We start from the raw sequence: 22602 nt of genomic DNA on the forward strand, positions 1-22602 counted from the left end.
TCAGGAACCAGCACCCCTTAAGTACAAGTTAAAGGGGTTAATTATAATATTTATTCAAACTCTAGAATAAAAGAAGGCTTTTATGGAGGAACTCCCCACCACATTATCCTTCACAAAGATGAAAGCCAAAACTTAGAATTTTCTAATTTTTTTTTCGTAAGATTAATGAAAGATACTTCTGTCTGTAACGCTATAACCCTTTAAAAAAAGAGTATCCGAAACTTTGTGTTTTATTATATTATATTATATTATATTATATTATATTATATTATATTATATTATATTATATTATATTATATTATATTATATTAATTATATTATATTATATTATATTATATTATATTATATTATATTATATTATATTATATTATATTATATTATATTATATTATATTATATTATATTACATTCTTTTTTCGGGATTAGTTAAAACTTTAATTGAAAATTTGTTGCTGTTTTTTACAGCCTTGTGTATTCATTAGTGTGCATTATAAATTTTTAACCTTGAAAAAGATATATCCAGCAAGTTATGAAGGATATATGTATGCCACAGCTTAATCTTTCTGTTCCAAATGTGTTCTCATAGCACCTATAAAATTTGAATTAATTGGACTCTTAGAACATATGAGGTCCCTTCATACCAAATAGAGCAATGTATAAAACCAAATACATCTCATTTATTGCAGAGGGACATTTAAAGATGAAAAACAACACAAACACAAGTCCGTTAAGGTAAAAGGGTAAACAAAAATGTTAATTAAGAAATAACAAACTTTGTTGAGTGACTTGTGTCACGTTGAAACAATATTGTTCTCTCATATGTGTCTACAAGGGATTATTATTTGTTTTTAAGTAAAATTCGTATTTTCTAACAAAGTCCAACAGTAGGTATTTCCAAGAATAATACTTTTCTTCCTGTATTTTATTAATCACAGAGGACTGGACTTTCAGTCGTTTATCAGACTTGTAACTGTCTAAATGGATCTAAGAAGGAAACGAAACCCGTATTTCATATTGCTACAGTAAAGCTATTTACATTGCTAATAACCAAAAGTAACTGCTCTATGTAATATCTACACTATACATACAGGTGCACGTGTTTAATATTTAACTTGTTCTTTGGATTGTTAAAATAAGAAATATATATAAATGCAAACTGAAGATGAACGTATTCATTGCATTTGTAACAGATTACATTATATTTAATGACGAGAACGTGGTTCGAATTAAATTAATACACTGATTAAAACAGAAACATTCCTTTACCAATTTTAGAGAGATCTGGCTCGCGTCTGTAGCAACAGAAGATGAATTTTCAATGCGTTTTCTCCAGAGATAGTTGACAATGATGAACTCCAGGAGAGCAGCGAAGACGAAAGTAGTGCACGCCCCCATCCAGACATCCATAGCCTTCACGTAAGAAACAGGAGGCAAGTTATTCTGGATACCAGAACCTTTTGAGGAAATCGTCAAGAGAGTAGTGACGCCAAGTGTTATCCTAGCAGGAATTGCCTCGACGTTTAACCAGAATGACACCCACGAAATGACAACGATAAGAACAGTGGGAAGATAAGACTGTACCAGATGATATCCGATTGATCGTTGTAGATAAAACTCAGCCTTTAAGCAGCTGTACTCACCTGTAAACACGAGTTGTATTAAAATAAAAACGTAATATCTTAACAGCTTGAAGAATTCGTTAAAGTTTGTTTGTTTTTTTGCATTTCGCGTAAAGCTACACGAGGGCTATCTGCGCTAAACGTCCCTAATTTAGCAATATAAGACTAGTTATCACCATCCACAACCAATTATTGGGCTACTCTTTTACCAACGAATAGTAAAATTGACCGTTACATTATAACGCCCCCACGTCTGAAAGGGTGAGCATATTTGGCATGACTGGGATTCGAATCCGAGACCCTCTATTACGAGTCGAGCACCTTAATCACCTAGCCATGCCGGGCAAAATTCGTTAATGATACCTTTCCCCTGTAATATTTTTATAACTTGTTATGTTTAACACCAAATAATGTGTTAAACATCTGTTGCCTCTCAGTGGCACAGCCGCATGTCTAAGGGCTTACAACGCTAAAAGCCAGGTTTCAGTACCTGTGTTGGACAGAACACAGGTAGCTTATTAGGTAGCTTTGTGCTTGTTTTCAAACAAACACAAATGCGTTTGTTGCGCTTGTTAGTTCGTTAAAAGTATGATGCAAAGGTATTTAAATTTTGCTATGTGACAATTAGTATCTCATTTATGTTCGATTTGTCACTATGTAATGTTTATTAGTAACTCAGCATAGACATGATCCAAGGACTAATATGTTCGAGTCCTGTTTCAGAAGTGTGGTGGTTAAGTCCTACTTTTCAGTTAGAAAACGTAATTGAAAAATTCAACGATAAGTAATGTCGACATCCTTCCTTCTCTCTGTTCTTTAAGCGCTTAAAATTAGAATTTTTTTTCCAGTGAGTGTTGTGCGAGAAATCTAAAACCAACAAATAAATCGTCTTAACGTTTTTTAAACTGTGCCACTATGCTGTAAGTCACGTGACATTATTGTACAACGAGCAGTTTACAGAAAAACAACAAAAAAAAACCTTACAGGCAGTAAACGAAAGACACAAAGAAAAAAAAAATTCTTAGATAATCGATCTACTTTCTATGGTTTTTATGATATTTATTAAGAAATAAATATTTATCCATGAAAAGAATTGCTTTTTACGCTAAACATAGTCTTGAGTAAATACACTTAAATAAACACAATAAAACGTCTCTTTTATTGTCGTGATCATCCTATGTCACAACGCACATAATAATAATAAAAAGGACATTAAAGCGAAAGAACTGAGATGAATATTTTACTGTTTTGTAAGAACGTTGTTCGTGTTTCGGTGCAAATCTACGTAAAGTGACTTCTGTGTCTACCGGATAATAGCGTTGTGAGTCCGTAGACTTAACTCTGTCCACCTTAGGATAATTTGTTTGTTTGTTTTTGAATTTCGCACAAAGCTACTCGAGGGCTATCTGTGCTAGCCGTCCCCAATTTAGCAGTGTAAGACTAGAGGGAAGGCAGCTAGTCATCACCACCCACCACCAACTCTTGGGCTATTTTTTTACCAACGTCACATTATAATGGGATTGACCGTAACATTATAACGCCCCCACGGCTGAAAGGGCAAGCATGTTTGGCGCGACGTAGATGCGAACCCGCGACCCTCAGATTACGAGTCGCACGCCTTAATGCGCTTGGCCATGCCGGGCCCTTAGGAGAATTAACCTAACCTTACAGTTCAGTAACATGGAAATAAAGGTATTGAAATTTACTACAACGACTTATTTAAATGGAATATTAAGATTTACTGTGACAATAAAATTTCACACATCTACTGTCTGAATAATTTTAGTAGGGTATTAAGGGACTGTAAATAGATGCAAAAGTAGGAATGTTGTATCTGAAAGCTGTATAGATGGAATAAATCTGAGAGCAGCCAATGATCGCCGTGATTATAATGGAACATTGTTATACAAGGTGTTGGGAAAGTCACTGTGCACTTATATATGTATTAACAGACATGTGTCAATATAGAATACAGGAGGTAAATATGAATGACAATTATAAACAATGTTGAAAGTGAACCCCGTTGGCATCAATACAGGCCTGGATCCTTCTTATTTTGTTTCTAAACACCGGTATCAGTTGCTGACTTGAAATAGACTTAATAAAATATGATTACAAAACTGCACAGTGACTTTCCGAACACCCTGTATAAGCATGTGGTCTGAAAGTAATAATTTTATACAATTTTGTTTGTTTGGAATTTCGCACAAAGCTAGTCGAGGGCTATCTGTGCTAGCCGTCCCTAATTTAGCAGTGTAAGACTAGAGGGAAGGCAGCTAGTCATCACCACCCACCGCCAACTCTTGGGCTACTCTTTTACCAACGAATAGTGGGATTGACGTCACATTATAACGCCCCTACGGCTGGGAGGGCGAGCATGTTCAGCGCGACGCGGGCACGAACCCGCGACCCTCGGATTACGAGTCGCACGTCTTAACACGCTTGGCCATGCCGGGCCCGTACAAGTATATATATGATATATGTGTGTGTGTGTGTGTGTGTGTGTGTATGGGGGGTAAGGAAAATACTATGTTATTTGTTGTTAGTTTGTTGTTCAATACAAAGCGCACAATATTCTATCTATGCTCTGCCGACTGCTGATATCGAAGTCCTATTTTAACGTCATAAGCCCTCTCACTTACTACCAGCTATCAGGTGGGGATCTGTCTGTAAAAGTAAGGAGTTTGACGTTTCTCCGTTGCTGCTGAACATTGATTTGTGTTACTCTAAAGCAAGGATTGAGATTCAATTTATTCTATCACAGAAAAAGAACTGTCAACTTTGAAAAAACAAGTGGTTTAAAATTAAATTTATAGGGTTAACAAAATAAATTGTAAATATTCTAATACACCTGAAACCCTATTGTAACCGGAAGTTATGTTAGACACCTTTCGAAACTTTAAAACATACGTGATTCCCAATTCTAACACATACATATTTTGTTATTTCTATTATAAAAAAATCGTATTTTTATAACAGACTTTATATCGAGTCAACATGTCTATAAAATGATGGTATTGAATTGACGGATCTGTTGTAATTGTGGAACATCTTCTATTAGGAAATAAGCTTATAAGAATAACTAACTTGTTACTTACCGATATGAAACCTTTCATTGCACACAGATGTATTCATGTCGGTGATTTCGAACTGAGGAAGTTTGAGATTTTCGTAAAGTTTGACAGGTTTTTCCTCGGACCAGGTCAAGTTTAGCTCTTCAGTTGTCTTGGAAACTGAAAAATTCCACTCAGATATTTTTAAAAATAAAATAAATCGGAGAACTATTATCAATGCTACAGTGAGCCATATCTTTCATATAGTATTTGATAAGTATTTTTAAATGCGTCAATTTTAACAGATTGCTATAATTTGAATATATATAATGATAGTGAAATTAAATAAATACATTCAAATGAAGTTAAATAAGTAAACAAAATCATGAGGAAGGACTGCGTTAGAAACAGCAAATTCCAATCTCTGATTAATTATATTATAACCATAATTTTTAAAGTCAAAACAAAACACATTAAAAGATAACAAAATATGCTGCATTAAAAAAAAAAGATCTTAGGGTACAAGCTAGAACGTGAGAATATAAAATGTATTCTAGGTTTTGGAGTTGACTGGGAAGTAGGACCCACATTGCGGTGGGGATACACCGTCTATTAGTCTTAACCTCCAGTTCGCTAGTCTCATAAGAAATAGACACAATTAGACTAGAAATTAGGAGAGCGAGATGTGGGTGCTCAAGCTCACAATGTCCCACATCTATATTACCCTTCACTGCCTGCAAACAGTTGTGGGAAGGTGATTACTTTCCCAACTTAAAATAAGAACAAGAAAAAGATAAACATAAAAAGAAAAAATAAGGAAATTTTAAAGAAAATAAGATATTACCATTTATATATATATATAATTGATTTTGGGATATTTAGATACATTAATAAGCGTATTGAATATTGATATTAATATTTAATATACATTCGAAAAAGTATTGAGTATTAAGACGAAATAACTTACATGAAGCTAATTCAATGGTACAAACTTGGGAGTCTAGTGGATATCGATAAAGATCCATCATGCACGAGAACGTCAGTTTCAGTCTGTGTGTAATAACATTTAATTATTTACTGTACCTTCTACTCACTTATAAATAATTCAGTACTTAAGAGTCACGTGTCCTTCAAACAACAATTAATTACATAACTTTCAGAAATTGAAATTTTCATACCCACACTTCGACCAAGTTAACTGCAAAATAACAAAAACACGAAATACAAATTACACTTTTCTTAATCGAAAGAAGGTTTTGGGAGGACATCTCTTTCATCATAGAATGCAAGATTGAATGAGTTTAATTAAATGGAATTATACAATTCTTGTTTTAACTCAGGAGTTGTTTGGGCCTGCTGAACAACGTGATACAAGTATCAGAGGCCGTTAATTAAGTTCTGACAATATTCAGGAAAAATTTATTTTAGAAATTCAATTAACAAAAATCAAATCAAGTGTGTTGTGTTTCTGATTAGTTAATGAATAGTTTTTGTTCAGTCTGATATAACAAAAGCTTTTATTACATGTCAATTTTGTTGGTACCCTACGTTATATCCTTATAACATTCAGAAGGGTAACCCATTTTAGAAGTACTATCATTTCTTACCTATACCCTGATTGAGATGGACTTGCTAGTGAAAATACTCTATGTTTGTTTTATTACTAAACGCAAAGCTGCACGATGGCCTATCTGTTTTGTACCGACCATAGATATCGGAACTGACTGAAATGCTTGCATGTAATGAACATTAAATGTAACATACTTCAAAAGGTACACGTTGAGAAACTCATTGGAGAGCTCAGTTATAACAATGCAAACAAAAAATGTAGCTTTATACAGGTATATGTAGCAGGTATGTATATAAAGCTACTTTCATAATAATTCATGAATGAATAAAATGTTTTTAACGTATTTAGTTTATCTATATTGTTTCCAGTTTTAGAAGGTTATGTATATATATATCGTTACAATGTCGTCATACATACATGCTTAATATTATGATTTTTACAATGACGTTGACTAAATTCGCTAGAGAACAATGTGTCTGTGATGGGAGGTAAGAGAAGACTTTTCTTCACATATCGAAACCTTTCTTAATCCATAATTGAGAATGTTAATAAAATAAAAAGTTTAGAGGTTCTCACAAGTTGATAACACTACGATGTTAAAAATATAAATTTATCACAATAGTACTTCGATTTTATTTCTGTTTAATCAAACATTTAAGAACATAGCTACACAAAGGGTTTTGCCCCAGTGGCTCAGCGGTATGTCTGCGAACTTACAACGCTAAAAACCGGGTTTTGATACTCGTGGAGGGCAGAGCACAGATAGCCCGTTGTGTAGCTTTATGCTTAATTCAAAAAACAAAAAAAACAACACAAAGAGTTATCTGTGCTCTGCCAACCACAGGTACAGAAACCCAGTTTCTAGCAGTATGTCCGCAGACATACCGCTGTGTCACTGGGGGTTGGGGCGTTTATCCCTTTTATTATTTTTATTCAAAAGTAACAGATGTAATAGGCAATTTGATGTATTTTAACACGTTAACTATGAAAAAATGCAATCGAAAGGACTGAAAAATTCAATTATTACCTAAATATATTATTATAATGAGCATATTATAATAATGCTTAGTAGATAAGTAATAGCGTTGAAATATGATTATTATGTTGATTACCAATGATTACAAACATAATAACATCATAATAATTTGAATTATGGATATGTTACTCGTAAGGTTTTACCCGATTACCCTTGTTTTATTGCTACATCCACAAATGTCAACTTACGTGCTTTCAGTAATAACATTTTATAATGAAATAAAAATACAGTTTCGAGCAAAACGTGATAATAATATGATAAATATGACTGTCTTAATAAAATAGCTAACGTGCCAACACGCTTTCTCTAAGTTACTGCATTTAAAACTAACAACGGCTGTCAGTAGAACTTTAAAAACTATCAAACACACATTCCATCATAGTCCTGCTGAGAAGCTACAATAGTGTTCTAACAGTAAGCTATTACAAACAATTTTAATAAAGATTTAAAGTAAATAATGTAACAGGCTCGAAACCCACCAATATTGTTCATATAGAAGTCAAACCAATGGTTATAATTTTAACCATAAAGAGTAAACATGTGATTTTTCCTTAAATAAATAAGTATATTTATTTATTTGCAATAAGTATTTATAAATGCAGAGCTTAGAATTTTATCCCTAATAGATTTGAGTTCGCTATCCATTAATACCAGCCATTTTAAGATGATAGGTCTCAGTTCATATGTATATAGTGTATATTAGTTACAGCAGTTCTGCTACTTAAAACGTTAATTATCGATGCCTTAAATAAAAGCTAATAAATTAGGATTTGTTAGTGTATGATAATAATTTAATTTATGAAACTATGTAGTAGTTCAGCAGGATAGTGCATAAAAATAAATGAATCGTGAGTTTTGCTTTTAAAATGCACGAAACTTGGCAGAGTTAATATGTTGTCATACTTGTCATTTCTATAAAATAAATGTTACGTATTACGATTTATCTCGAATGAGTCTCCAGTTTATTATGTTATGTAATATGTATTATACATATTATGTTATGTAATATGTATCAAGTTTATGATGTTTGGAAGCAAGACTGATACACACACTTTTTTCTTCTTTCTTAATACAAACATATATTTTAATATTATAATAATAAAATATATAACAACGGTTATTACAAACAATTATTAAAAATAAGGATTTATATAGAATTGTTTTAAAAAACTTCAAACAATATTGAGTCTCCTATCTGAATCGGAACGACCCTGATATCTTATCGAGGGTTCACGATGAGCGAATTTATTCTGGGTTGATATGGGTACTTAACTAGGAGCTAGCTCTCTCTTCGCTGATCACATGTGAGTTCGTCACAGCTGAAGTTATATAATGTCTTTGTAAAAATACTAACGTTCAAAGTTAATTAATTGAAGTTAAACGGTTTGTAATGTTCGAAATCTTCGAGATTTATAGTATTCTAAATGTATCATATATAATGTATCTTGTCGCGTTACGATGGTTACCTTTTATGAGCTTGAAAGGAGAGTTTTTTAGAAATTTTAGGTAAGGCAATAATAGTGTCAATCACTAGTATTTACAAACACACATACATTGTTGATTCTTACATTGGAGAATCTTCTACAACTTTAGTGAATAGGCAGGAGTTTCGCAATACAGATGTAAAAGTATAAGTTGAATAGATTTCTAAAAGGAACATTAATATTAAAATTAATATATAATTGTAAGTCCGTCACAGAAGCCATTCAATGGTATTTAAAAATACATTGTTATTGCTATAACCAATAAAATGACTTCATATTTTCGTAGATTTTGAAAAAAAAATGCTTATTAGAATACAACTATCGGTACATATCAACCACACCGTAGGTCATCTAGTAAAAATTATGCAAATTACGCACATTTTGGTATGCAAAGACAGTTTTAGTACAGCCTGTTGATGTCATACCTTTCAGTTGTTACATGCCAACGTTTAGACATCTCTGAACTCTGGGTGTGGTGTGGGAGAGGTAAACATTTAAGTTGCATATTATCACATAAAATATCACAATACGTGAAAAAATGCAAATCTCTCCCACTTAATGGCTGCAATCTGACACCTATCTTCTCAGGAAGGAAAAAAGGGAAAGATTCCTTGGAAGTCCTTTGCCATATTCTAACAGTGTACATAGAGGACGCTGTGATGCTAGTCTTAAAAATCGTTTTTATTACAGTGGAGAACCATAAAGCCGCGGACCAGTAAACCGCGAAATCGCTTAAGCCGCTGTAGCAAGTCTTGTGAGCGATGTGAGCGAGGATTATCGCGGCTCACTGCTAATTTAAGAACGTGTAAAAACGCGGCTTACGAATTTAATCCTGGCTTTATAACTTCAAGGGGATATTTAAAAAGGATTTGCTTTAATTTGGGAAATAAATAAAATATATTACAATAGAAATCGACCGTTAATCTACCTTATCCGTTCTCTATGTCAGCTTTATGGAGGCCGCCATTGTTACCGAATCACACCTCTCCATACATTAAAGTTAATCCGCAGTAAATCCGTGAAAAAAGTGATCAATAATTAAAGTATTATTTTTAATTCGATAATCCGATATAATGATCACGCAATGGCCCGGATGAGGCTCCTCGGCGGAGCTGTTGGCGACTTCGGCTTTTCAGTCACAAAGGTTTAAGCCGCGGACCACTTAAGCAGCGGTTAAGCAGGTTGACCCCCAAATACCGCGGCTGTATATTGTACGATTGTACAAGTGTAAATGAAGATTTTGTTTGTTTGTGACGGAGAAAAGCCACAATCGACTATTTTCTTTGTCTACCGTAGGGAACGGAACCCGGATTTTCGCGTTGCCAGTTCATAGACTTACCGTTCTCCCATTCCGGGGCGTCAGTGAGGAACACAATTTTTTGTTACAAGAGCATAAACATATATTAATACGTTCCACCCACGCCTGTGGTTTTGTTTTAATACACCAAGAAAGTACCATACCAGGATGAATATTACTGGGTTCACTTGTTACTGCTAAACCTTCACTTACATCCTTGTACCACTTCCAACATCCTACCAGCGACATCTAATTTCTACCATCAACTATGTACGTGCAATAAACCAGCTGATAAGGTACATATAAAATGTTACTGATGTGTTAGCACTCAAATGATATAATCTGCCTTGTGCTATGGTTGCAATTAAAACATTCCTTAATAAACTGTCAAGATGTCATTGCAGCACAGAAAAATAACCGTAATAGAGGTCTTCCTTTCATATGGAGAAAAATACAACTGGTTTAATCTAGCAACAAAGGTAATTTCAAGATATTTCAGAAGTATTATTATAGTTTGGTGTTTTGGCAGATGTGTTAAAAACGTTGTTATCAAAACCATTCCAGCTATCAGCAACGTTTACAACAAAACATGCAAATATATTTTAATGTCGCGAGTTCGAATCCACGTCACACCAAACATGCTCGCCCTTTCACCCATGTAGGAGTTATAAAGTGACGGTCAATCCCACTATTCGTTGGTAAAAAAGTAGTCCAAGAGTTGGCGGTGGATGATGATGACTAGCTGCCTTCCCTCTAGTCTTATACTGCTAAATTAGGGACGGCTAGTGTAGATAGCCCTTGTGTAGCTTTGCGCGGAATTCATAAAACAAGTGAACAAACCCACCATACTAATAAGCGTACAATTTCAAGATATTAATGCTATGAGAGCAACGGTTCCATATTGATATGGGCGTAATCTCAAGATACTAATGCTTTGGCAGCTATGATTCCATACTAATATGCGTAAAATCAACGTATTAACGCCTTAGCAACTAAACTAGGAAAGGCTATTGGTTTGGAGATCTATATACATTGATATATGTCTTAAGACTTGGTTTCATTCAATTAACAACTATAAGTGTGTTTTTAAGTATAAAATCCAGTTCCATTGCAGATCACGAAACTATAATAGCATATGAAATTTAGGATTTTAGCTAACCCGGCCACTTTTGGAAATATAATATTTGTTTTAATACAAAGTGAATACTGCTTTCAGGACTAATGTTTACATTACAAAACTTCATAAGTATTAATACCCACAAAGGAAGTGTGGCAGCATGTTCGAAGCTACCTTATTTTGCATTATGATTTATTTTGGACGAGCTTCCAATTTATTATGTGATATATTACAAGTTCTAATAGTCTGAAACTAAATTAAATTGTAAATTGGATTCAGAAATTAATTAAATGTCGATATGTATCGCATTTATTATATTTGATATTTAAGATTGATACATAATTTTCTTTTTTTCTTTTTCAACGCAAACATATTTTTAATATACAAACAATAATAAAATTAATAATAACGGTTACTACAAAAAATGATTTATATGCATAAAAATTTACGAACTTCCAAACAACATTGAGTCTTCTATCTGGTCTGGAAATGAATATTTTATCTACTGTTTACAATGAGCGAATTGATTTTTAGTTGGCATGGGTACGGTTAATTTGACGAGTAAGCTAGCTCGCTCTTCACACGTGATGTTTCCCGCTGAAGTTATACAATGTTGTTGTTTTCCTTTTTTTTGTAAATACCAACATCTGAAGATAATCCACTAAAGGTAAACTGTTTGTAATGTTCGAAATCTATAAACGTTCCTTGTCAAATGTCTGTAGTTTCCCAATTGATAAGCGTTTATCATAGTGATAACTTCCAAGCAAATCAACAACAATATACTGTCTCTTGACCCATCGATTTATAAACTTAAGACGAGGTTCTTGAAAGTTTAGTTGGCGACAGTAATGGCAATCACTAGTATTTATATACAAACACATTGTTGATTTTTACACTCGAACACTTCCTACTAATGTAGGAAATAAGCGTGAATTTCACAATACACATTTAACAGTATAAGTTGCACACATTTCCAGATATATTTAACTAAAACATACATCAGTATTAAAATGAATAGATAATAATAAATCTGTTACGCTTGGGAAACAAGAAGTGGTTTTAAATCCTATGATCACCATAGAGTCACCATCTTAGAACAGTGTTAAAAGTTTTGGTTTTTAACTGTTTATTCACCATTCTACTAGAGTGTTAAGTATCAGTTTAACCATTAAATAGTAGATGTTCGATTATTTTTCGCTTCATTCTTTTCATTTATCGTTTTAATGTGTATTCAAACATTTCGATTCAGAAATATTTGACAGTTTTAATGGAAAAAAGAAAGGTAAAATTTTCAGTTATTATTCTAAAACAAAAATATTTATGCTATAATTTACAAAGGTTTATTAAAAAGGCATTATAATCAGTCATTAATACAGTATAAACATTATCTAATTTCTGTAGTGCGTATTGGTGTATGGAAGACATATTAATGCTAGAAATACGCGACCTTACAGCACCAATATGTTGTTTTTATTTAATTAGACACTCAAAGTTGGCCCAGCATAGCCAGGTGGTTAAGGCACTTGTATCGCAATCCGAGGGTCGCGGGTACGAATCCTTATCACACCAAACATGTTTGCCATTTCAGCCGTGGGGGCGTTATAATATACGCTCAATTCGTTGGTAAAATAGTAGCTAAAGAGTTGGCGGTGGGTGGTGCTGACAAGCTGCCTTCCCTCTAATCTTACATTGCTAAATTACGGACAGCTTGGCGCTGATAGCCTTCGAGTAGCTTTGCCGAACGTTCACTAAAACACAAACCGAAACTGACAATACATTTAAAGCTTTGTACTGTCAGTTTCAATTTGTGATTTAGTGAGCGCGTGTGTGTGTGTTTTCTTGAAACAAAGCAACTTGGGTCTATCTGCTGAGTTTAGCGAGTGGAATCGTACCCCTGATTTTAGCGTTATAAATCTGAAGACTTAACGCTATCCCAGCGGAGGACTCACTATAGCGCTTCCAATTAAAAGTCAGTGTTTATTTTTTAAACAAATATCTATTAATTTATAATATTAATGCCATTAACGTGGTGATAAAAAGAACCTACACTGATGTGCTAATTCTCGACTCACGACTCAGTTTTATTACTCATGTATAAAACCAAGGCTATATACTAAACGTATTGGTTGTTGTTTCTTGGACAGAAACTTATTTGCAAATACTTTAACAATGTTTAAAGTTTGAAAACAAATTAATTATTTGAATTAGTATAGTTTATATAGAACCAATTTTTTTTTTTTGGAAAGAGAAGTAATAGAAAAACGTAATCTTACCTGAGCATATAGAGGATTTCTCCCGAGGGGTTTATGCGCACTAGAACATTAGGTACTGTGACGTATTGGAATTCTGCGTGTTTGGCATTTGCAAAGAACACTTCTGGTTTCCATATCCTTTGTACTAGCTTCGGGTCGTTTAGGTCTAGCGGTTTCGAAAGGTTGGGCTTACGTAATCTTTCATCGAGCCAGTGTTGGCGTAGATACAAGTCTACTTCGTAATCCTAAACAGGAAATAGTAAAGTCGCAGACATTCACGATTCAAGACAAAGCAACCCAAAATATTGTGTTTTTGTTTAATTGTCTACCAATTTATTTCATTAATCTATACCCTAGTAATGTTTATCTTACTGAACGTTTTTCATCAGGCATAACTGTATGGTACGTTGCAAAGAAATGTATGCATTTTATCACCATTACAATATAAATTGTAAAAATATCGCATTATGCAATAAATGTTACGTAGATATTGGAGCCAGTGTTAACTGAGATATGCTTATATTTCAGTAGCTTAAACAGTTTAGGAAAATCGTCATAATTAAAAAGCCAACCAATAGTAGAAACTATAAAGTAGTAATAAACTCAGTTTCTTTCACACTTAATTCTCTGCTGTATCATATGTAAAAATATTTGACTTGTAGCACCATCTAACGTCGGTTTTCTATCGAGATATGTGTTTCTTCCTTACGTACTGTTAAACGGATGAGACGACTTAATAAAATGCTCTAATTATGTGATAATTTAACACGAATAAATAAACAGATAAGAGAAATTAATAGGGTAAATAATAGAAAACTTAAATGGTAAAGAAGCCAATGAACTGTGAATCAAATAGGTCAACTTATGTGAGTACGCACATAATAACTGAAATGCCAAGATTTACGAGTTTACCTACCGATTGTGCTGTATTTTAATAAAAAGATAAATAATCATTAGGTGCTTTTCGAGGAGAATTAAAATTTCCTTTAATTATAATAAAGCTTATGTATATGTATTTGTTGGTGTATAATTCTCAATTTATAAGTCACTAAATCCTTTAAGTATGCCACGTATACAGCCATCGCTTCTCTAACAAAATAAGTTAAGGATGTTCACTAGATATTCAACAAACAAATCCCTTTTCGTGTATTATTATTACGTGTAAATAATACTAGTTTCAAAAGTGTACAATACTTCGATACTTAGAAGGCCAAAGAGTGGTATTTATAAATCAAGTAACTTCTGCTAACAAATAAATAAATATATATTTATGTATATTTATGCAAAAAAATCATTTGTGTTTTATGCAAAGCACTGGAAATAATTATGAGTAATTACATTAAATTCTCATTGTCTCATTAGTACAGTAAAGAAAGTATAAAATAAAACAATGTACAATAATTAGTATTTCGTATCTACACTGAGCAGAGCTACACAAGTTTATCGGTGTATTGTTGTTAAAAGTTGTTCCTGTACAACTTCTACAATTAAATTACATTGTCAGGTTACACTTTGACCATATAAAACATCACAACTTTAATATTAGGTTGTCCAGAAATAAATGTCGAAATTCTCACATCTCGAAGTAGAATACTGAGTAACTTATCGTTGGTTGGTTGGTTGGTTTAATCCAACGATTGTCGCTTACAAGGTGTCTTAATTGTCTACTGTTTCAACTATACTCAGAGTAAGTTTCCCAACACTTGCAAACCCTCGCACAACAGTACGTGAGCTTGCAGTAAAGCTAGGCACAAGCAAATCAAACATTGCCAACCACCTGAGTGTGATTGGAGAGTCGAAAATGTTGGATAAGTGGGTTCCACATGAGGTGACTGAAAATCAACAAAACCGGCGTTATAAGAACTGTCGAAGATGATGCTCTAAAAATCGAACGAATTGGGAATCAAAGTCCTGCCTCATCCATTTTATTACCAAGACCATTCCTCTGCAAAATTTCATTTTGTTAAGCACTTTGACAATTTTTTGAACAATAAACGTTTTCAAAACCATGCAGCTACAAAAGAATCTTTCAGGGAGCTCATTAACCATAAAAACTTTGATTTCTACAGCAGGAGTATAAACAGTATCGTTACACGTTGGCAAAAAGTGTGTTAAAGCAAATGATACTTATTTTGATTAAAGTATGTTTTACAACACTGGTTTATACTTTTCCAAATTTCGCACTTCAAAAACGAGACTTATTTTTAGACAACCTAATATAATTCGTAAAGGCACTTTTTGTTGGTCATGCCACAGTTTTAAATGTTTTCTCAGCCTCGTTTTAATTCTAATGTCATTATACTTGCTACGTGGTTTCAATCCCTGTCTTGCAGAAAGATCAGTCCTAGCCAAATAGTTCGTGTTTTTAAGAAAATTATATGATTGAAAATAATTTGATTATACACTCTAGCGGTCAGGGTACTATAACTTTTGTGTAGATCTCTAACGTTATTTATTGACTGAGCTTCAGCCACACACGTATTTCTGTCCCTTGTATGCTAACTCCACCGTAGTTATTTTACGTTGACCATAATAGTTTTCTTCTCTGTATTTACTTGTTACCAAATAATTTCAATATGTATTCATGTTTAAAGAGATTTGCTTATCACATTATGCTTGGTATCTCTCTTAATCAATGTTTTGCAAGCATCCAAACACATACTGAGGCCTTTTCGTGTTAATGTGTATCTAACTTTTCTTGTAGTAGCGTTAACATCTGTACTTACACTTAAATCATTAATAAGATATTTGGTGGATTCTCTTGTAAAACATACTTTCAGCTACTCAACATAAGTTCTGAAGATTTTGGAATTTTCTACTTCAGCTATTCTAATACCAACAGTAATGATCAACCACACGTAACTTATTCAGAGTTTCTATACCAATCCTACTGAGAACATGAAAATTTACATTTATATTTATCAGTTGTGTGGAGTTACCTTCGCCAACAAAGCTTTAATTTCTATCATCTGTCCTTATTTGTTTGTTTTAGTTTTTTCTCTATTATTCGAGTTAAATATCTGATAAATGATTTTTTTAAGTTCATAAAATGTTGACTGAATTTTTTATTCAAATTATGATTAAGACAAGGTGGCCTGGCATGGCCGAGTGCGTTTTTATTCAAATATAATGATTAAAAGACAAGTTCTGAAGCTGCCTTCCCTCTAGTTTTTGCTAAATTAGGGACGGCTAGCACAATATAATTTCCATTAAGACAAGTTCTCAATTTGCTTTAAAAGAAAATAATTTCCATTGATACATATATATATATATATATATTTGCACAACTAGAGTCGAATAAGTTTTTACATTTATATGTTTGTCAATATATTTTAATAACATTAAGCAACAAATATATGGTTTAATTGTCACTCCTTTAGCCATTACCCATCATTGTCAAGCAAAAGCAGAAATCCAACTTTTCTGAACAGTTTTAAGGTATTTGAAATGTAAAACTTTTGCTATTTATTTAAATTTAACATTACTTTACTTATATTAGAAGATAGCCCCTTCACAATTCATTCATAAAAATGTTCATAGCAATTACGTTTTCTATAGCTGGTTTCTTAATTTCCTGCAAAGCTAATAGGGTGTTATCTGCACGCACTCTTTATCTAGTGTTTGTTAATTTGTTTACGGATTGAATTTAAAAAGAGCGTTTAAGACGATGAGTGACTCGAGAACAATGTTTGTCTTTTCTTTTTACTTTATTATGTCGTAGAATTACATAGACCAGCGAATGTAAACTTCTTAAAAGTTGTTTTGGCTTTAATAACAGATTTTTCCCATAGTTCAACTACGTATACTTAGTGAATAATATTAATTCTTTCTCTCACGTAACGGGGAAGAAAATAAATTATTATTTATATCAAATTATTATTACGCTTATCACAATGATAAAAATTCATTATTTTATGTGTTTCTCGTGAGTTTGAAAACGATCGAGAAGAATCTCACGTCGCGATTGGTCTAAAAAATCTATAGCAAGTGGTTGTCAAACGTCTGAAGCAGTTTCAATGAAAATGATTTACTTATGTAAAAGAACACATGACGTTTCGTGAAACATCTATACGCGATGGAGAAAAATGGATATCAGTTACGAATTTAGCATACAGGAATTACTGTAGAAAATTTAAAAATTAAGACTATAAAACCGTCGTAGGTCTGTCTTATAGATAGGATTAACATTGTAAGTGTTTTATTTGTTTGCACTCTCAAGAAACAAACGTAATAATACTGATATGGTTGAATGTCATGTTGGCCTGGCATGGCCAAGCGCGTAAGACGCACGACTCGTAATCCGAGGGTCGCGCCAAACATGCTCGCCCTCCCAGCCGTGGGGGCGTTATAATGTGACGGTCAATCCCACTTTTCGTTGGTAAAAGAGTAGCCCAAGAGTTGGCGGTGGGTGGTGATGACTAGCTGCCTTCCCTCTAGTCTTACATTGCTAAATTAGGGACGGCTAGCACAGATAGCCCTCGAGTAGCTTTGTGCGAAATTCCAAAACCAATGTCATGTTAATTAGTGCTTATACCATATTAGGGGCAGGAATACTGATATCAAGAGGTAAGTTTCATATTACTTATCCCCAAATGGTATTATCTTATTTTTCATTTTTCCATCTTTATATGTTTATTTTTCATATTCTTACTTCAACTTGGAGAACAGTCACCTTCCAACAACTGTCTGCAGGCAGTGAAGGGTAATGTAGATGTGGGACGTTATGGGCTTGAGAACCCACATCTCGCTCTCCTAATTTCCAGTCTTCTTATATGAGGCTAGCGTATTGGAAGTTAAGACTGATAAACAATGTGTTCCCACCGCAATATGGGTCCTATTTCATCAGTTACCTCCCAAACCTAGGATACGTTTTATAATCCCATGTTGTAGCTTAGGATCTTTTTTTAAAAAAATGCAGCGTATTTTGTGTAATCTTAAAAATTATGGTTTTAATATATATAAGGTAAACACACATGATAATTAAGAAATTGACATATATACATCATTCGATTTCCATTTCATTGTATCATAAAATTCTTCGGTGTTAATAACTACAATAGTCTCGGTATTTATAATAGCCCCTGAACTTGTGTATGTGTTTTTCTTATAGAAAGGCCCCATCGGGCTATCTGCTGAGCCCACCACGGGAAATGGAACCCTGATTTCAGGGTTGTAATTCCGTGAACATACCGTTGTATTCGCGAGGTGCTCTTTCGATACTTGTAAAATTAGGCAAGAATCACTAGAGAAAAACTACGACGACAACTGGCGATAAGATCACTCTGGGTTTGTAATTTTTTTCAAATATCAAAATTTTTAATGGGGCTATTTTATTACAATAAGTAATAACTAAATAAATGTAATTTATTCAGTAAATAAGAGTGGTTTGATTGTGCCTTTAAACCATACAAAGCAGAACCGTTCTTTATTATGCCAAGTTTACATGTTTACCAGTAAGTCATTAACATATCATATTTCGCTTGACATGCTATAACAGAAGAATATATTTTTACTAATTTTCGCTTCAGTGAAGCGTATTTGCCATATTAGCTAAGTTAACAACTCTTCAGTGGAATACTACATTACAAGTAGGTTATATATGAGATTCACCAAATAGAAGAGTTTCTTAGACGTATCACCTGTTGCTTTTAAGACCTAGATTACTGCAGAACATTTCCTAAGCTGATAGCATAGTGATAAGTTATGAACCTGTCCTTTTTTCCACCATACTATTTAGGTCTTATAAATGAGAATACACGAACCAAACAAAATATTTTTTTTCCTTTGAGTCTTTCTTAAGATTAGCATCCTGGTGGGTAATACGTAAATAACGAGTCGTTTTTATAGTACTTCCAAACAGTTTACGGAAATGAAAATAGTTTTAAAAGACAGGAACTTGAATTGAATTTTAACGAGTATTCCTGAGTTCATGAAGAGGCAAAACAGAAAATCAGTGCTAGTACTTTGGGGTTTTTATTGGTTTCAAAAAGTATATAGATAGATTGGTAGTAAATAAACAAATCAAAGTTAAGAATTTCGCAAGCACATATGTCCTGCCATAAGAACTTAAATTCTAATTATGCATGCGACATAGTCCACCCAGCATGCTTTGTAAGATAAATCGGTAAATATACTCACAGGGGCATAGAATATAATTCGAATCGTACCATTTAAGATTGTGTAATACAGCAAAACGTTGTGAACAACGAAATCTCCTCAGACAAGAAATTATATATTTCTAAGAAAAGGTGGAAACTGGGTAAGAAACACATTTGTAGTTTCTTGACATGACAATCTGTGGTTTGCTGGTTCGAATCCCTTCAACAAATATGCTAGCTCTTTCAGTTGTGGGGAAGTTATGATGTGACGGTCAATCCCACTATTCTGTAATAAATGAGCAGCCCACAGAACGTCTAGTTTAAGTGTTTTGCGCGAAATTAAAACAAAACTTATCAAACATAACTGCATAATAAACTGTTTATGAGACCAATCAAAGATATTCGAAACGTCATAATACCATTTATAAAAAGTGCTCCAGCTAAACAAACGTATGGTTTGTTAGTGCTTACAAAATGTTCACATGTCAGAAATATGGGAAAGTATATCAAAAACTATATTTTCAATAAATTCACTGAAACTTTGCTATATCCTATAACCTCACGTATGAATAATTGCCATCTGTAAGGCCTGTGAATCGTGAGTGGAAAATTAGGATAGGTAGGCCATACATCATTCCACAAAATATTCCATTTCATACAAAACTTGCCACTCCTGCAAACTTGGTGACTTCTCTAGAATGTCTTAGGGTAATAAAATACGCTTCATCTGTTGTCATGGTGATGTCCTCAAATTGGTCTGGGAACTGAAAGATGAAGAATTTGTCATCTCTGGAGACTAACAGATGAATACTTTTTGTCCCTGAAGCCTGAAGAGAAAAAAAGAGTTTGTGTTTTTTTTCGTAATCGTAAAGTATGGAGGACTGCGATGAAATAAACGCCATAGTCTGGAATGAAAATTGTGCACTGGACGAGGACCTTAAGTGTGGATAGTCTGTACGTCTAAATGTCCACAAAAATCGATAGACGTTAACCTGTGACATACAACAACAGTGGGTGTGATATAATGTGACAATCAATCCAACTTTGCTTTGGTAGCATAGCAGAGTGTGTGTTTTTCATATAGCAAAGCCACAAAGGGCTATCTGCTCAGCCCACCGAGGGGAATCGAACCCCTGATTTTAGCGTTGTAAATCCGGAGACATACCGCTGTACTAGCGGGGGGCAGCATAGCAGAAGAGATCTTGATTGGTGATATTGGCATGTTGCTTTTCCTATAGTCTATCACTTCAGAAATTGTGGTCGCCTAGCGCAGATAGCCCTTCAGATGCTTGGCGCGAAATTAAATAAACAAGTTTCTCGTTATCTAACTACCAAACGTCGTATGGAACTTCTTGAGAAAATACTCTAAACCACAAAACATCCCCTTCTTTTATATCGTCTCACAGTAAGCCAGCGACAAATCTAAAAGCTAAAAGGTGGGTTTAAATGTTGTTGTTGTTGCTTTTTAATCCGAATTTAATCCTAATTCGAACCATGAAATGTTATATAGCTTATAAAATAACAGTAAAATAACTCTACATATATATATTTAAAAAGTCTTTGAAAGTATTTGTCACTTTGATTTATTTTTGACGAGTTATTCAAAAATACTTGAATCATCACAATGTTTCTTTTCTTTTCTATGTAGCTATATTTTACATTGTTGTCTGAAGATAGTTTTATTTTATTGAAGATATAGGAAAAAAAAACATAACAACACGAAACTTGGTATCAAACCAATGCTTTACAACTACCATAAAATAGCTGGTTTCTTACCATAGTCTCTGGGTTGATGGACCCGAAACTCCTGATGTAGATTTCACAAGAAACAACTGTCGGAACGCCTGTTAGGAAAGTAAAGGTAGTAATGTATTTCTACGACTATCGTTACTGATTTCTAATTATTTCTAATTACTTGTATTTACGTTAATTTTACAAGTCAAAATGACTTGTAGAATACCGACGAAAAGGGTTAGTTCTTCGTCACTGAATTATCACGAGTACACGTTCCTAAGTCATCCATTTTGAAAATGAATGAAAGGTTTGTAGAAAATAAAAATATTTTATATATCATCTGAATTTTTTAGTAAGGGAGCATCTACTTTCTTATAAAGAATTTGAATTAAACTCTTTCATAAATATTTAAATATGTTGATGTTCAATCATCAAGAAATATAAAATATAATTTTAACAATTATAAAAAAAAATATTTTCTCTTTATATTGCCAAAGTATTAAAATTCTATAAAGTCTATTGTCAACTTACCGATGTGACTTGTTGGAAGAGCCCGCCTGTCGTAGTTTTTTAACAATTCATCGAGCATATCCAGGTCATGAAAGGTAGAGTTTACTAAACGTTTGCTGGAAAGAAAAGAAACAAAACAAAATTATTGTTGTAAATAATATATTTCATTCGAGATTCCTGGTGGAGAGGGATCCTACTGTGAATCCATGAGTTTGTTGTTCATTGTCCGTTGTTGTAAGCATAGAATAAACATTTTGAAGTTTACGTGCACTATGACAGTGATGGTAAAATCCCATAATTTTGTCCAAATATCCTCACAACCTACTGCCAAAAATCCCATTCCTCACTTTGGGACGGTTAGATCCCACTATTCATTCATGACCTCTTGCTAAAATCTACGTTCCTCACTTTGGAGCGGTGAAATCTTTTTAATCATTCACGATCCTATTGCTAAAAGCCTCGTTCCTCACTTTAGAGCGGTCAAATCTCACTGTTTGATTAGACAATAGTATTCCGAAAGGGGTTTGTTGATGGCGTTATCTAGCTAGCTGTCTTCCCTATAGTGTATCAGTACAAAGGTAAGGGTATTTAATCTTGGATATCAGTGCGATTACCTAAAATTCTAAAACAAATAAACAAGATTCTGATTACACCGAAAGTGTTTTAAGAAACATCCTAACGATAAACTGAAATGAGTCTGTTTTTTTTCAATTTCTGGCATTTATTATTTTACACCAATATTTCAGATAAAAGAAACAAATAAAATGTGTTATTATCAAGACCGAAAACTAAAATATTAATCTGCAAACTAGAGTTTTGTCAATCAGGTTTGA

General features: G+C 33.4%; 1 protein-coding gene across 2 annotated transcripts in view; it reads right to left on the reverse strand.

The window, feature by feature from the left end:
- Nucleotides 1-22602, reverse strand: part of LOC143225049 (glycine receptor subunit alpha-3-like) — a 107272-nt gene that overhangs the window by 58639 nt on the left and 26031 nt on the right. For both annotated transcript variants that reach the window (XM_076453744.1, XM_076453743.1), the window contains exons 2-7: nucleotides 21791-21885; nucleotides 21302-21369; nucleotides 13449-13672; nucleotides 5639-5721; nucleotides 4717-4851; nucleotides 1266-1639 (exon numbers count right to left, since the gene is read on the reverse strand). In XM_076453744.1, coding sequence (XP_076309859.1) covers nucleotides 1266-1639; nucleotides 4717-4851; nucleotides 5639-5721; nucleotides 13449-13672; nucleotides 21302-21369; nucleotides 21791-21885 — 979 coding nt within the window. The remainder of the gene's footprint in view (nucleotides 1-1265; nucleotides 1640-4716; nucleotides 4852-5638; nucleotides 5722-13448; nucleotides 13673-21301; nucleotides 21370-21790; nucleotides 21886-22602) is intronic.

The sequence above is a fragment of the Tachypleus tridentatus genome, chromosome 9 (assembly GCF_004210375.1).
Source record: "Tachypleus tridentatus isolate NWPU-2018 chromosome 9, ASM421037v1, whole genome shotgun sequence".
NCBI lineage: Eukaryota > Metazoa > Arthropoda > Merostomata > Xiphosura > Limulidae > Tachypleus > Tachypleus tridentatus.